This window comes from Clupea harengus, unplaced genomic scaffold (genome assembly GCF_900700415.2).
Source record: "Clupea harengus unplaced genomic scaffold, Ch_v2.0.2, whole genome shotgun sequence".
In the NCBI taxonomy this organism is placed as follows: Eukaryota; Metazoa; Chordata; class Actinopteri; order Clupeiformes; family Clupeidae; genus Clupea; species Clupea harengus.
Genome location: NW_024880003.1, coordinates 1054 through 16757, shown reverse-complemented (window position 1 = coordinate 16757; position 15704 = coordinate 1054). Strand labels below are relative to the sequence as shown.

At 44.1% G+C, this 15704-nt stretch overlaps 1 protein-coding gene across 1 annotated transcript; it reads left to right on the top strand.

Annotated features, from left to right (window-relative positions):
* The first annotated feature begins 7188 nt into the window (after positions 1–7188).
* Positions 7189–12565, top strand: LOC122131089 (E3 ubiquitin-protein ligase Siah2-like). The gene is made up of 3 exons (XM_042705995.1): positions 7189–7196; positions 7538–7673; positions 11760–12565. The coding sequence occupies exons 1-3, from the start codon at positions 7189–7191 to the stop codon at positions 12438–12440; spliced, it is 825 nt and encodes a 274-aa protein (XP_042561929.1). The 3' UTR covers positions 12441–12565.
* The last annotated feature ends 3139 nt before the right edge of the window (positions 12566–15704 follow it).

The window sequence follows — 15704 nt, the reverse complement described above, 5'->3', positions numbered from 1 at the left end:
AGATTTTTTTTGTTGTGTTCTCGGTCACTTGTGGCATCAAATCCTCTTCAAGACTATATTTTGCTGTATTTCAAACAGAAACATTCATCAACTAAACCAACCCCAAAAGCTAGATGATTGTCCCAGTTCACAATCTAATGGGTAGGCCATTTTAAACTGAGGGTTTCCTAGACTTTAGTTCACAAGGCATGTGTGTGTTTGAACACTCACTTACGCTCACAAGGCATAGGCTGGCAGTAACTGGAGCCACAGCAGTCTCTGTAAAACAACCCTGACAGTGACAGTTGGTGGTTTGCATCATTTAAAACCACAAGAGAGCTGATAGCGGACCTCAGTTGGCCCCCCACAGTGTTTACAGTCACAGACTGGTACCTCACGTATGACCCAACACCAAGGGCAGCCAGGCCTATTGGAACTGTGGAACAGTTGCAACAAGACCCTTATTTTTGTCTTCATCTTGTGACAGCAAAAGTATCCTCTCAACTCTGGAAGTGAAAGATGTTTTTATTATGGTTTGTGTGTGTGTCTTTCTTGGAACTCTTGTTTTTATCCTTTTTTTATCCCATGTATCATTTTCTACATGCTGAAGGATCAGAGTGTCAACAATGGAACATAAAGGAACAAAGAACAGCTGTTGTTTATGTATTTTTTTTTGTCAGTTTATTTGTTTTTAAAAGAATAGAGATACGTGCACTTTTGCATCACATCACTTCACAACAACTTTGGTGCTCCTGATTTGCACACAGTCACACAGCGTGTCCTATCTGGCCTTCATGTAAACATGGAGAGAGCTGTTGATTGGTTGATGCAGAGCAACAGACAGGAAGGGAAAGGACATTGGCAGTGTTTTAAAGCTATGCTAAGGATGTGTGGATTGATTGGGCAAACATGTCCTTGTAAGGCTGCAGCCACAGAAGCGTTCAAGTGTGGTTGCACATAAGCGGGCGGATTTTTTAAAAGTCGTTGCCAAATCTGGAAATACCAAATCCTACCAACTGAGTAAGATGCTTGACATTGCTGACATACAGGTAGTGGTCTGTTTCAGTACCAAGCATTTATATACCTCTGAGTAATTTAAAATATCAAAACTGGGACAATATGCCTGTACTGAATGAATTACGTTATCAAGAATTGTACGGTTTCATTTTACTACTGGCATCAAATCACAGTATTGATACTAATGTTAAAACGTCTCAATTTATACCCAGGACCTGATCATGTGGCTACAAATGTACATTGGTTCACTGCTGGCGTAGTATAGTTGACAGGTTGTCAGGTGCTTGCCAACATATAGGGTTGAGGTCATTCAAGTGCAAGTTAATGTTGACTTGTTGCTGCCTGTGGTCACTGGATTTATTGTGTGGACTTCAGAATCGACATAGTGGACATCCCAAGTTAGTTATCATATACATTGTTTTGTTTACATTGGTGACCATAATGCATTAATATGTCAAATAGATTTGGCTGCACAGAAGAATGTATATTGCTGTATGGAATGCCTACTGCAAACATCTGATACAGTATGTGATACATTTAATTGGAATAACTATTATTTCTTCAGAAAACCTTTCTAGCAAGTTTTGTTTTATTCGTTCATACTGCCCTCTAGTGGACATTGTGTTACACTTGAAATCACACACAGCTCCCGTGAGGTATGGAGACACAGCTACAACATCCGGATAGTTTTATTGTTCTGTGAACTTGGCTCTTACTTTATGACACATTAAGCTAAAGAAATCCTGGGCCATTGGTACTGTCCAAGCCAGGATATCAATCACTTACTGATACAAAGATGTATCAAAACATGTGTTTATATGTGAAATAACATGTGTTGAAATAACATGCACAGTGCTACCATGGTCCTCCTCCTCATGAAAGAGTCATTCAATGGGCCTTAAATGTATTATTATATAACATATATATCTTAAAAATCTGATACAATGTTGGTAGATTATTTCATAATTGGTTTGGTGTAAATGGCTCCAAATGTAATAATGAGTTTTTATATCGTCAGAACTTGGACAGACAAGGATGGTGTACAGGAAAGAAGTGCAGAACCATATTACTTCATGGTCCGCTTTTGTGGTCTAAAATCTACTGAGCAACCACAGCATGGAGAGACTACTGCATTACATAATATACGCACACATTACAGCATGGGGGGGGGGTTGTGTGATTGACAACAATATATGAACGCATGTCATTGACAGGTTATTACATTTAAGGCTGCGCAAGCATTTTCTTGAGTCCAAACCTATAATGTTGCGTCAGCCAGGCAAAAGAAATCACTGGCAGTAATGTTTGTGAATAAAAAAATAATACAACTGACGGTGTCCTTACACAGAAGGTGAAACGCTATAGAAGTAGTAGAGGAATATCACTTTCATTTCCAAAGTGATTATAATTCATTTTGGGGTATGGAGTTGTAGAAATAAATGACCATTCAGGCTAATAGTTGTGAATGTTGACTACCCAACACATCAAAAGCTCAATCTCTCGAAGATCTGTCTACATCTGAATAACCTTGGGGCAATCCACACGTCAGACTTCGACCCAGGCATATATTCTATTGAGAATTTATTTTTTCTTTCAGCACTGATGATGATTGTGTGTGCTTGATATCATTCTCCTGCTGGACTGATACTGAACAGTCTCACTTGTGTCCTCTCGGCTATTACCCAACATCCCTACCAAAATGTTCAGGTATGACGACGGGCTGTGAGGAATTGGAACTGGCTCACACCTAGAATCAATCATCCTGGAGCCATTTTAAAATTCATGATGTCGGTTTGAGAGTTTTTGGACGGAGATTCCTGCACACATTGTCCCCGTTGCAAGTAACTATGGCAACGGTCAAAAACTCAGGCTGGAGCGAGACTAATGCTTTTTTAGCCAAGAAGGAAAACAATGGCACTGCACTGCTTATTTATAGAGCCTATTTAATGCCTATTTGTGTTTGTACCCCCCTTTTCACAAGTGTGTGACACATCATCTCTGCCTCTACGTGAGTGTTTGTGGATGTGAGCGACATGAGCATGTTGGCCTCATTCCAATCTGTAGATTAGCCCCCCTCGAGTGCTGCATGGTGCGGTACGATGATAGACAGGTGCATCCACTCTGTGCAGTCCTGAAGCAAGGGCTTTTGGAGGTGGGGGGGGTGGGGGGCGTGGCGCTTTAGATGATATCTCCACATCTCTAACAACATCTCATCTTTTACAGGCTTTTAGGTATTGATCATCTCACTAATGCATTAATCCTTCAAATGTGTGTGTGTGTGTGTGTGTGTGTGTGTGTGTACACATTTGTTTGAGCAAACGGCTGAGCTATAATGTTGTGTGTGTTGTGCGCTAGAGAGAGAGAGAGGGTACGCTGAATTCTGTACTGACCCAGAGCCTGCTGCCGTCGTTAGACTGGAGCCGTATGGACCAGAATGAATTATGTCACATAGAAAGAGTACCCATGCTCCACCTGGGCTGGGCGCCAGGTATGGTCTCTGCGTGCTTGGTGCTGAATCAGCATGGGTCACCCTCCGAGTGTGCTCCTGTGCGTCGGCTCTCGGAGAGGGAGACCATTAAAACACAGGGGGGAGAGAGGAGAGGAGAGAGAGGAGAGGAGAGAGGGGGAGACCGTTAAAACACAGGGGGAGAGAGAGGAGAGGGCGGCCATCGCTCCCCCACTACTGCACCATAAATCCTCTACACTCAGCAACTAATTGAATTGCCTGGGTTTTAAAGAGCTCTCTTTCTTATGTCTGCCTCTCTCTTTCCTGCATCTCTCTCTCTCTCTCTCTCTCTCTCTCTCTGTGTTTTCCTCTACCCTTCCCATTCCTTCACACTTGACAGCATCATCATTAATCATTGGGCTTTAGAAGGGGGCTGTAGCCCAAGAACATTCCCTCTGATACCTGAGTCAAGTGTTTGTTTCAGGTACATTTGTTGCAAGCTGTGTGTATTCATGTGCACGTGTGTGTGTGTGTGTGTGTGTGTGTGTGTGTGTGTGTGTGTGTGTGTGTGTGTGTGTGTGTGTGTGTGTGTGTGTGTGTGTGTTTGAGTGCACATGTGTTTATGTGTGTGTGTCTGGTATTTCTTACAGGCTCCCTAAACCCTTTGTATTGTCAGTCCCCATCAAGGCTATATATAGCCAGCCATTTTCTCCCAGAGAAGCCAAGACAGGGATGTTCTCTCTCCCCCTATATTCTCCCCATCTCTTTCTCTCTCCCCCCCCGCTCACATTCTCTCTGTCTATCTGTCTCTCTCTCTCTCTGTCTATCTGTCTCTCTCTCTCTCTCTGTCTATCTGTCTCTCTCTCTCTCTGTCTATCTGTCTCTCTCTCTCTCTCTGTCTATCTGTCTCTCTCTCTCTCTCTCTGTCTATCTGTCTCTCTCTCTCTCTCTCTGTCTATCTGTCTCTCTCTCTCTCTCTGTCTATCTGTCTCTCTCTCTCTCTGTCTATCTGTCTCGCTCTCTCTCTGTCTATCTGTCTCTCTCTCTCTCTGTCTATCTGTCTCTCTCTCTCTCTCTCTGTCTATCTGTCTCTCTCTCTCTCTCTCTGTCTCTCTCTCTCTCTCTGTCTATCTGTCTCTCTCTCTCAGTCTATCTGTCTCTCTCTCTCTGTCTATCTGTCTCTCTCTCTCTCTGTCTATCTGTCTCGCTCTCTCTCTGTCTATCTGTCTCTCTCTCTCTCTGTCTATCTGTCTCTCTCTCTCTCTGTCTATCTGTCTCTCTCTCTGTCTATCTGTCTCTTTCTCTCTCTCTCTGTCTATCTGTCTCTCTCTCTCTCTCTGTCTATCTGTCTCTCTCTCTCTCTGTCTACCTCTCATCCCCACTCTCTCCTATCCTCGGTCCCCAGAGGAGGGAAGGTGTTTAGGATGCAGTGAAGGGTGCTCTGCCCTTTCTCCTGGGCAGGGAAAAGAGAGAGCGGGTGAGCCAACTCCCGCTGACGCTATATTAGTGAGGAATGGTTCAGTGCTGAAGGCTCATCCTGTGCCCCTTGGTGGAGGGCGCTGAAGGTTAGAGGAGGGAGGGGGACGAGAGAAGAGAGAAGAGAGAAGAGAGAGAGAAAGAGAAAAAAATCAAGAGGAGAAAAGGAAAAGACTATTTCCAACGGGAGAGTGTAATAGCTGCTGGCAGCACTGCAATGAATGTGTTAAGTCTCATGTTGTTTACATCAGTCACTGGATGCCGTTTCTTTGAAGCTATTCCCTAGAAACACACACACACATATGTCACACACACACACACACACACACACACACACACACACACACACACACACACACACACACACACACACACACACACACACACACACACACACACACACACACACACACACACACACACACACACACACACACACACACACACACACACACACACACATCCTTACTGCCCATAACCCATCTCCTCATTCCCATTCCACACAGAGAGATGAGAGAGAGATGGGGAGCCTTTAGGAGAGGGAGAGAGGCATGAAAGGGGAGATGGCCAGCTGTTCCACTTTGAATCCATTCCCACTGCTGGGAGGGAAATAAGGAAGGCAGAAATAGAGGGAAAAGAAGCAAGATAAAAAAAGACAGAAACGCTTGAGCGGGGTGTGTGTGTGTGTGTGTGTGTGTGTGTGTGTGTGTGTGTGTGCTGGAGAGGGGTGTGCGTGTGTGTGTCTACACACGTGTGTGTATGTGTGCTGGAGAGGGGTGTGTGTGTGTGTTGCAGTTGGATGATAACCCCCCCCCCCCCCCCCCCCATCACATGCACATACTCCCCACCCCCTTCAGTGGTGTTGTGTGCTGGAGCTGTGCGGTAGCCGTGCTGCAGTCCTTCCTTCAGAGAAGAGAAGAGAAGCGCTCTGCCTTCCTCACGTCCAGCAGCAGACCGGGGGGGAAGACAAACACAGAGGAGGGAGCACCCCAGAGGGACAGGAACTGAGAGAAAGACCAGAGTGAGAGAGAGAACCAGAGAGAGGAAGACTGAGTGAGAGAGAGAGAGAGAATCATAGAGAGAAAGACTGAGTGAGAGAGAGAACCAGAGAGAGGAAGTGAGGGAGAGAGAGAACAGTAAACAGAGTGAGGGGGAATCGAGAACGAGAATATGAGAAAAAAGATAAACACGAGAGAGACAGAGGGGTAAGCGGACTGAGAGAGAAAGTGTGTGTGTGTGTGTGTGTGTGTGTGTGTGTGTGTGTGAGTCCATCCATCTTGCTTGAGGTGATTTGCTGGCTGATTGTGCTGTGTGTGTTTAAAAGCTTTTTGTCTTTTTTTTTTAACTGTTTGTTTCCTGACCTGTTTGAGAGTCTGCATATATGTTTACAAGTCCTAAGACACTTCTACTGCATTCTGCTGTAGTATGAACACGGATGGGCAGCTCTACATACAAAGGAACGGGAAATAGTTTCTGTGGTGTTTTGTTCCTAGCGTTGTTGTATTTATCTGCTGCCGTTCAGCAGGGGAACACGACCGTGCACACGATGTATTCCTGTTTGTCACTGAAGAAAATGACAATGACTTGGTATGAGCTCCTGCGGCTCGAGTTCGGGCACTAGACAGTAATAACAATGACATTTCCTCTGGGGAATTAGGGTTGTTTTGATTTCTGGCTGTGTGTGTGTGTGTGTGTGTGTGTGTGTGTGTGTTAGGTGGTGCGGTCGAGGCGTCTCTCTGCTCTGGATCCACGTGGTCTCTGTGTTGGTAGCAGTCATGGTCAGGGTAGCCAGCTTCTCAGGTATGATGCAATCCATCTAAGTCGGACCGGTCCATTCTGAATGTCCACCCAAATTGAGATAGCTGCATTCATCAATCACTGCTCACAAATTGGCTCACACATGCAGACACACGTGCACACTCAACACATGTTATTAAAGGATCTCATATTGTGAGGTCTCTGTACTTTCTGTACTTTTCACTTCTTTTTCTTTACATATTTTCACTTTAAACTTGTATGATTTTTGGATGTGTGTGAGTGAGTGTGCCTTCACAATGAGAGTAGCATGTAACCTGAGAACTCAATGGGTCAATCGATATTCATATTTCCCTTGGCCTCTGAGAGCATGGCTGGATTGACCTCATTGACTCCCACTTAGTCATCTTCCAAGGGGCTCGGTGTGGGTGCTTCGACCCTGAGCTATGAGTCTTCCCTTTTAGGACTTGATCCATGATAGAATGTTGCTCTCTGCTTATGACCGTAGAGGCTCAATGACCTGGTAGGATTTATTGACAGCATTGTTAAGGTAAGTGGAGTTAAGGTGTGTTGAAAGAGTCAGTGGTGTGTGAGATTGCTTGGAAGAGTGCAAGGTAAAAGAGAGAGAGAGAGAGAGAGAGAGAGAGAGAGAGAGAGAGAGAGAGAGAGAGAGAGAGAGAGAAAGATAATATAAAAGGGACAAACAGAAAGGAGGATAGGAGGGAAAACCGAGGGAAAGAAATAAAGGAAAAAGCAGAACCAGAGAAAAGAACTAAACACACACTAACCCAGGGAGGCAGGAGAAAGAGCGCAACGCACCGGAGCAGTGATGCTGTGCCCAGCCTCCTGTTTCCCTCTGCTCAGGGGGCTCCCCCAGTGGCCCTGCCTGCTCAGCTGGCCCCAGTGTCAGGGCGGGGGGGCCTGGCCAAGGACGACCAGTGCTGGGGCCACAGATGTCACACCGCCCGTCTTCCCTGATAAACCACCATCCCGGAACAAGGTGAACAGTTTTAATGCGTTTTATTAATTAATGTTCAGTTATGGTCATTGCTAAAATCATCATGTCTCAGACTTTTTAATGCGGATTTGAAACACACCATTAGTCGAAGAATACGATATGAAATCGTAGGAGAAGGAAACGTGATGTAGGACATTTTTATGTCAAATCGTTTTAATGCAGACGGTGGTCTTGACCTCAAATACCAACAACAAGTTTTTCAAGACATTCCAGAATCAGGCCCTTGCTCAAGATGGCTTGGGTCACCGATTATATTTGAATCAGCTCTTTTCACCTCAGTTCTCTGTCTTGGTGTAGCAAGCTTCTTAAATCAGTCAAATGATGCCTAATGAAAGGAGGTACACAGAGGGAGAGGCTGAATAAATAGTATGGGTTCACTCTCTCTCTGTCATTCAATCTCTTCTAACTTAATTAAGGGAGCCAGTCCCTCGCTCCATTTCCAGCACAGAGAAAGAAGAAAAAAAAAACTTTAGGCTGGATGGTATCGATTGCAGAGGCAGTGATGGAGAGCCGCCTCGCTGCTTAATGTTTGTGTGTGGATTGGCTGTGGCCTGAAGTGAGGCTGCTTGTGTCCTCACTGTCCATCTGAAGTTCCATATCTGAGCTACATGATCTGCCAAGCTCTGGTAGACTTTCCTGGAATCCTGACTTCAAAGGTGATGTCATGGATGAACACAAACAGTGCCAGGAAGTCCCGCTAGGGATTGATGACTACACCTGCTCTTGATTCTGACTACATTTACATGGAGGCATTTAGCAGATGTCTTTTAAACAAGATAAAGATAAAGTTGATTAGAGTGCTTCTTTGGAATCAAACCCCTTGACCTTGCATGTGCAGAATTTGTATGTTTTATTTGTTTTGTGTTGTGTTTTCGTCGTTTGTTGTGATGCGAGGCACACAAACCATCTTCTCGTTTCTATTCTTGTTCATCTTAGCTTTTTCTCTGTCATTGTGTAGGTTTCTCACATCAGGAAGGACATTCTGTCTCTGTCTCTTTATTTCTTTCTCCCCTTGCCCAGTCCTTGAGGAATAGCAATTCTATGCTCTCACAGGGGAAGTAGGGATGCCATGGTGTCTGCTCTAAACCCATCTCTAGGGAGACGGGAATACTGCAGCGGCTGAGCACACGCTTAATCAAATGTGCAGCTTGTTAATGTGGGGTGAAGTAAGCTAATGTATATCATTTATATATATATATATATATATACAACCCTAATATCATGGTCATGAAATTAGGTGTAGCACTATTGAATTTGAGACAGGCTTTGTATGTGTGGTGCTCTTGCAGCGGTTTTTACCCACTAGAATGCACTTGTCTAAGGAAAAAAACTTTGTTTTTAAATTATTCAAGGCAGTTAACTTTTAAGGTAAAAGCAAAAGTGGGTAGTGTTCTTTTCTGAACTCAAATTTCTGGGCCTAAAATTAGACCCCTCAAATTGCATGTCTCATTCGCAATTCACTGTGAACATGAATGGACATCCCACTAAATTATGACTCTCTCATCCACATTCAAATCTCGTCTACTCTCTCACCCCACAGTATTCCCCAACGCATCACCACCTCGACAATATACAACAGACGAGGGTGGGCTCTCCGTTACATCTTAGAAAATCCTGTTCTTTTTTTTTCTCCTTCAATAAAAAGGAGGTGGTTGAAAATAACACTCATGGATATGTTTGACCCACAGGTGATCTCATTGCCAGCCCAAATACACGGGAGATTTGCCACTTAAAATGCAGGAGTTTGTAAATAATTAAGCAAGCAGCGGGCGAGACTCTGCATCAGCGTGGCCCCCAAGGCTGGCACAGTCTCTCTCTCTCAGTCTTCTGCAGAGCGCCTCCCTCTGAAAACACTTCAGTGCTATGCCAACGCAATCAGCTGCAAGCTCTGCATGCTACTTATGCATGCTATTTATGCTGGAACACATTCAGTTTTGCCACTTATAATATAGAATCAAAACAAATGAATGTATCATCTTTACGCTGCAACACCCTAGCTGGGACTAAGAGTATGGGAAATGCTTTGCTTATGTTTTAGTACAGTACAGAGTACAGTCAGACCCTTAGATGCAGACCTTGTACAACTGCATTGTCAAAAATGTTATAATCTTAAACAAAAATGATTTATTTTGGTAAAGAAATAATTTTTCCCAATTTCCCTGTATATCTTCCATATCTTGATTCTTGGTTTTAGATGATATCAGAAATTCATATTACAATACTTACTGTACTTTTTATGGGCGAAACTGAATTGAAAACTGATCTGATCCATAACTCAGTCCACCCACACACACACACACACACACACACACACACACACCCACACACACACACACACACTCTTGATAATGCTGTAGTCCCCACCCCCGCCTCCACTACACACACCCTTGATCAAGGACACAAGAGGTTTTATCATCGGCCAACTGGCACCAGGATTATTGCACTAAATCTCTTTCCCTTCACTCCTTTCGCTTATAAATACAGTTCCATTCCCCAAACACCATTTCCACCTTGGATGGAATACTTTTTTTTTTACCTACAGGCACTGACCTCCATGGTAGACAGTTGAGGAATTCAACTGATTTCATTGGAAACGTCCAAATATGCCATTCAGATTAATAATTCATTAAGAAATATTAAAGAACTTGAAACACTTAAGGTCAGAAATACATTCGATCTGTGTGAGCGTGCGTGCGTATGCGCGTGTTTTTTTCTAAAGAGAATGTATCTTTTTCAAATTCTAACTAAGAATAATTCTATTTAATGTCGTAGTCTTGCCATTGGGAAGGCCTCAGATAAAGCTATATATTTACCATTCAGGTCCACCCTCAGGTGAGGTCAAGACCCCTTCTTCATTAGCCAGCCTCCTGATGGGAGAGCCCCAGTCTCTATTCCCTCAACGGATTTCTTATTAAATAATCCCCTTAAAGCCAGTCTGTGATGTTCTATCCTCGCCTGCAGTGTCGTTCTGCCCTATCTCATTGCTTGCACACAGCCTCTCCTCTCCCCACCCCTTTCTCCTGTAAATATGAACACTGTTTTGTTTTGTTTTTAAACTGAATCTGTGGTCAAAATGGAGTAATCTGATCACCATTGATTTTTACCACATATTTTTTTGGACGCTTCAATTTATCCTGCACATATATTTATATATATTTTTTTTGCTTAAAGCCTAGCATGCCTAGTGTGCGCTTTCGTCGGCTATGGAGATGGTATAGGCAGGTACACATAGGGAGCGTATTGTGAAGGTTCTGAAAGTGCTCTAGTCAGAGTGACCTTAACCAGTACTGGCCTCTGGATAATCAAGGAGAGAGCTCCATTGTGCAGTCCCTCAATTCATCTTCAAATGATTAGCCCTGGTACATACCAGCCGGGGAAAAAACACCCACCCAGACATATATGCAGAAACACAAGCACACACACACACACAAGGACATGCAGTATGCACGCACACAGGCATGAACACACACACACACACAAGGACATGCAGTATGCACACACACAGGCATGAACACACACACCTGCACACTCTAAGTCAAAAGCAGACCTCCATGAGCACCCGGTGCTTCCTGACCTGAAACAGACATGTTAGATGTATGATGCTGTCTGCGTTAGGGCATCAGCCCCGCCATCTGAAGTGTGATGAGTTATCCCCCTGCGCTCTTTTGACTAATGACTCTTTTTTATCTTGTCCTCCTTCTCCTCCTCCTCCTATCTCATTTCATCTGACATTCTTCACACTCCCCCTCACACCTCCTCCGTCTCCCATTTTTCTTTGTTCCTGCCCTTTCTTTCTCTCTTTGATTCATCCCTCACTCCCCCCCACGCCTCCCAACCCTTCCTTCTCGCCCTTTTTGTAATGGTTGCCCCACTTTCTGCTACAAATTCATTTTTTTTTTATCCTCATTGGTTTTTTTTCTCATTGTTTTCTTGCTCTCCTCTATTTCCCAACTCCTGTAACACCTGTCTTTTCTTTTTTCTTTTCCCCCTGGTATCTCTTCATCCCACTTCTCACCTCCTTCCCCTTCATCCTGTCATCCTCTTCATCTGTATCTCTCTCTCTAGCAGTGCATCGGAGTGGGCTGCATCCAGTCACAGCATCACACAGAGTTGGTGAACACAGACCAGAAGGAGGGCTCAGAGTCCCAGCCTTGCACTTGCCCCTGCGGCTCATCCTGCCAATGGCAGGGGATTCTGGGAAGTGTAGTTCCCCATCTGATTCAGGCCCACCAGCCCATCACAGATAGGGAAGGTGAGGAGGTCATCTTCCTTGTTAGCAACGTCAACATGCCAGACACGGGGGACTGGGTGATGGTGCAGTCCTGCTTTGGACGAAAGTTTGTGTTGGTGGTAAAGAAAGAGGCCGTGGTGCGTGGCAGCCCTACATACTTCTTTGCCGCCGTGCTGTTCGTCGGCGCGAGGGAGGAGGCGGAGGGCTTTGTCTACCGCCTGGGGCTGAGGGGGAGTCGCCGGCGTCTCATGTGGGAGGCGACCCCGCGGGCGATCCAGGACAGCGTGGCCTCCTCCGCCGTCACGGACTCAGACTGCATGGTGTTCGACTCCGCCGTGGCCAACCTCTTCGCCTCCTCTTCGGGGACTCTGGGCATTCATGTCAGCATCTCCAGATCTGGTTCCTCCATCACCGAGCCCGCCCTTCACGCTCAGGGACCCCCTCCACATAGACATTCAATGGGGAGGGCGTATCCATCCTCCCTGACGCAGGGCAGCCCGAACCCTTGGGTCACGTGAGGCTGAGGTACCGTGACCTCAATGCAACTCTGAACAAATGAACTGGAACTAAGAAACTGGAGCTGTTTGACGGCTCCTGGTGATGGATACATACAACATAATGGGAAATGAATCAGGATCATTTCCAGCACTGTTTACCTCACTGACTCCACAACAGATCTAGAGGGTCCATAGAATTAGACACTCCTTCCAGTTCAATGAGTGGATGCATGCGAGATCAGAACCACATCTTGTCCAGGGTGGCTGCGATCTCTGGATCAGAACCACATCACTGATCCCAGGGTGGCTGCAGTCTCTGAATCAGAACCACATCTTGTCCAGGGTGGCTGCAGTCTCTGGATCAGAACCACATCTTGTCCAGGGTGGCTGCAGTCTCTGGATCAGAACCACATCACTGATCCCAGGGTGGCTGCAGTCTCTGGATCAGAACCACATCTTGTCCAGGGTGGCTGCAGTCTCTGGATCAGAACCACATCTTGTCCAGGGTGGCTGCAGTCTCTGGATCAGAACCACATCACTGATCCCAGGGGCTCCTCCTGGCATCCTCTCCCCAACAAGAAGTGTCTCTTCTCTGTCTCTGCTGTCAAAGAGGACTCCAACGATGACCCCTCGTCTGAGTATCAGGGTATATGTAGATATCTATCTTCTCAATATTTGATGAGAAGATTGCAGCCAATTTGATCAATTTTTAATAAATCAACAGCATTTACCGAAATCCTGTTTTTCTGTGGCAAAAAGCAGGAGGACCTACCTCTAATGTCTGGACTGTATGGCCACAGGGTGTTCAGGGTAGTGGAGATGAGGACCTACCTCTAATGTCTGAACTGTATGGCCACAGGGTGTTCAGGGTAGTGGAGATGAGGACCTACCTCTAATGTCTGAACTGTATGGCCACAGGGTGTTCAGGGTAGTGGAGATGAGGACCTACCTCTAATGTCTGAACTGTATGGCCACAGGGTGTTCAGGGTGGTGGAGATGAGGACCTACCTCTAATGTCTGAACTGTATGGCCACAGGGTGTTCAGGGTAGTGGAGATGAGGACCTACCTTTAATGTCTGAACTGTATGGCCACAGGGTGTTCAGGGTAGTGGAGATGAGGACCTACCTTTAATGTCTGAACTGTATGGCCACAGGGTAGTGGAGATGGCACTGTACTTTACAGCCATCCTCTTATTCGTCTTCTCGCTTGTGAATCAGCACACACTAAAATGGAGAATGTGAAAATCTTAATGGTATCTTTGGCCTAAGCCTCCTGAAACGACTCAATTTGTCTGTTTATGAGTCATTACAACTCTTATCACACGAGTATCTGCTTCCCTGTTGAACAGTCAGGGCCAAAGTTTAGCTCAAGAGTAGATTATTTAGAGGGGTTAACAAAGAAGTTAGCTGTTTAATGTTTTTGAGGTTTGTTCTAAAGCAAATAATATCTGTTTAAAATATGTGATTAAAACATTTCTAATCTTCGTACCAAAATGCTTTTCCAGCAGAATAAACTAATACGTTTCATCATAAGAGTTCTTACTGAAGTTTTTGTGAAAATAACTGGTGTCAAATGCCCAAGCCCTTCCTTTGGGGATAATCCAGTGATTTAATGTGCTGTCTATTTGTTGTGAGATTGTTTAGGGGCAGCAAATGATTTAACAAACAAATGTAAAACAAATGTAATTATATATGAACCCAAGTAAAAGCTTTGACTGTTTTAGTAATAATCTCAAGTAATAATTTCAATACAGCTAGCTCCTGAACGAAGCATATAGTAATGAAAGAGAAAGAGGAAGAGAATGAAAGACTTGCAGGTGGTTCTGCTTTGTGGTTACCAAAGGGAACTTCAGCATTGTGATTTAGATGTTAACAACAATCACAGTATGGCATCGTCTCATTGGCCAGCTTGAGTAAAGTATCGTTGGAATGTGATTACAAAGCAAATGCTAATTTCACACATATCTGTCCCCAGGCCATCATGACTGTAATAATGAGACAGAAATATTACACTTGGTCTTTTATCTATTGAGGCAAATGGTCCAATATTTACGTATCTGTGAGTGGCAAAAGTATGTACACCTCTAGGATAAGCAGTTCATTTGGAGGTCAAATTATAGGTGTTTTCAATCAATAGGATGTCAATCAGGTTTAAGTGGGCATCCTATTTTATTTATGTCTTATGTTCAGAGGAAGGAAACACTGCATTCCAGCATAAGAACCTTATACCATCTGATAAACAAGCATAAGAACCTTATACCATCTGATAAACAAGCATAAGAACCTTATACCATCTGATAAACAAGCATAAGAACCTTATACCATCTGTGAAACAAGCATAAGAACCTTATACCATCTGATAAACAAGCATAAGAACCTTATACCATCTGTGAAACAAGCATAAGAACCTTATACCATCTGTGAAACAATCATAAGAACCTTATACCATCTGATAAACAAGCATAAGAACCTTATACCATCTGTGAAACAAGCATAAGAACCTTATTCCATCTGTGAAACAATCATAAGAACCTTATACCATCTGATAAACAAGCATAAGAACCTTATACCATCTGTGAAACAAGCATAAGAACCTTATTCCACCTGTGAAACAAGCATAAGAACCTTATACCATCTGTGAAACAAGCATAAGAACCTTATTCCATCTGTGACACAAGCAGAAGAACCTTATTCCATCTGTGAAACAAGCATAAGAACCTTATACCATCTGTGAAACAATCATAAGAACCTTATACCATCTGATAAACAAGCATAAGAACCTTATACCATCTGTGAAACAAGCATAAGAACCTTATACCATCTGTGAAACAAGCATAAGAACCTTATACCATCTGTGAAACAAGCATAAGAACCTTATACCATCTGTGAAACAAGCATAAGAACCTTATACCATCTGATAAACCAGCATAAGAACCTTATACCATCTGTGAAACAAGCATAAGAACCTTATTCCATCTGTGACACAAGCATAAGAACCTTATACCATCTGTTAAACCAGCATAAGAACCTTATACCATCTGTGACACAAGCATAAGAACCTTATACCATCTGTGAAACAAGCATAAGAACCTTATTCCATCTGTGACACAAGCATAATAACCTTATTCCATCTGTGACACAAGCATAAGAACTTTATTCCATCTGTGAAACAAGGGGATGGGAGGATCATGGTTGGGGTCTGTTTTGCAGCTGGGCCTGGACAGCTCAATGCATTATGAATTATCCCAGCAAATTCAAAAAGAAAATGTGAGGACGTCTGTCTGA

Coding starts and splice junctions, on each gene's coding strand:
- LOC122131089 (XM_042705995.1), top strand. Junction 7,674..11,759: donor AACCACCATCCCGGAACAAG/GTGAACAGTTTT, acceptor TCTCTCTAGCAG/TGCATCGGAGTGGGCTGCAT.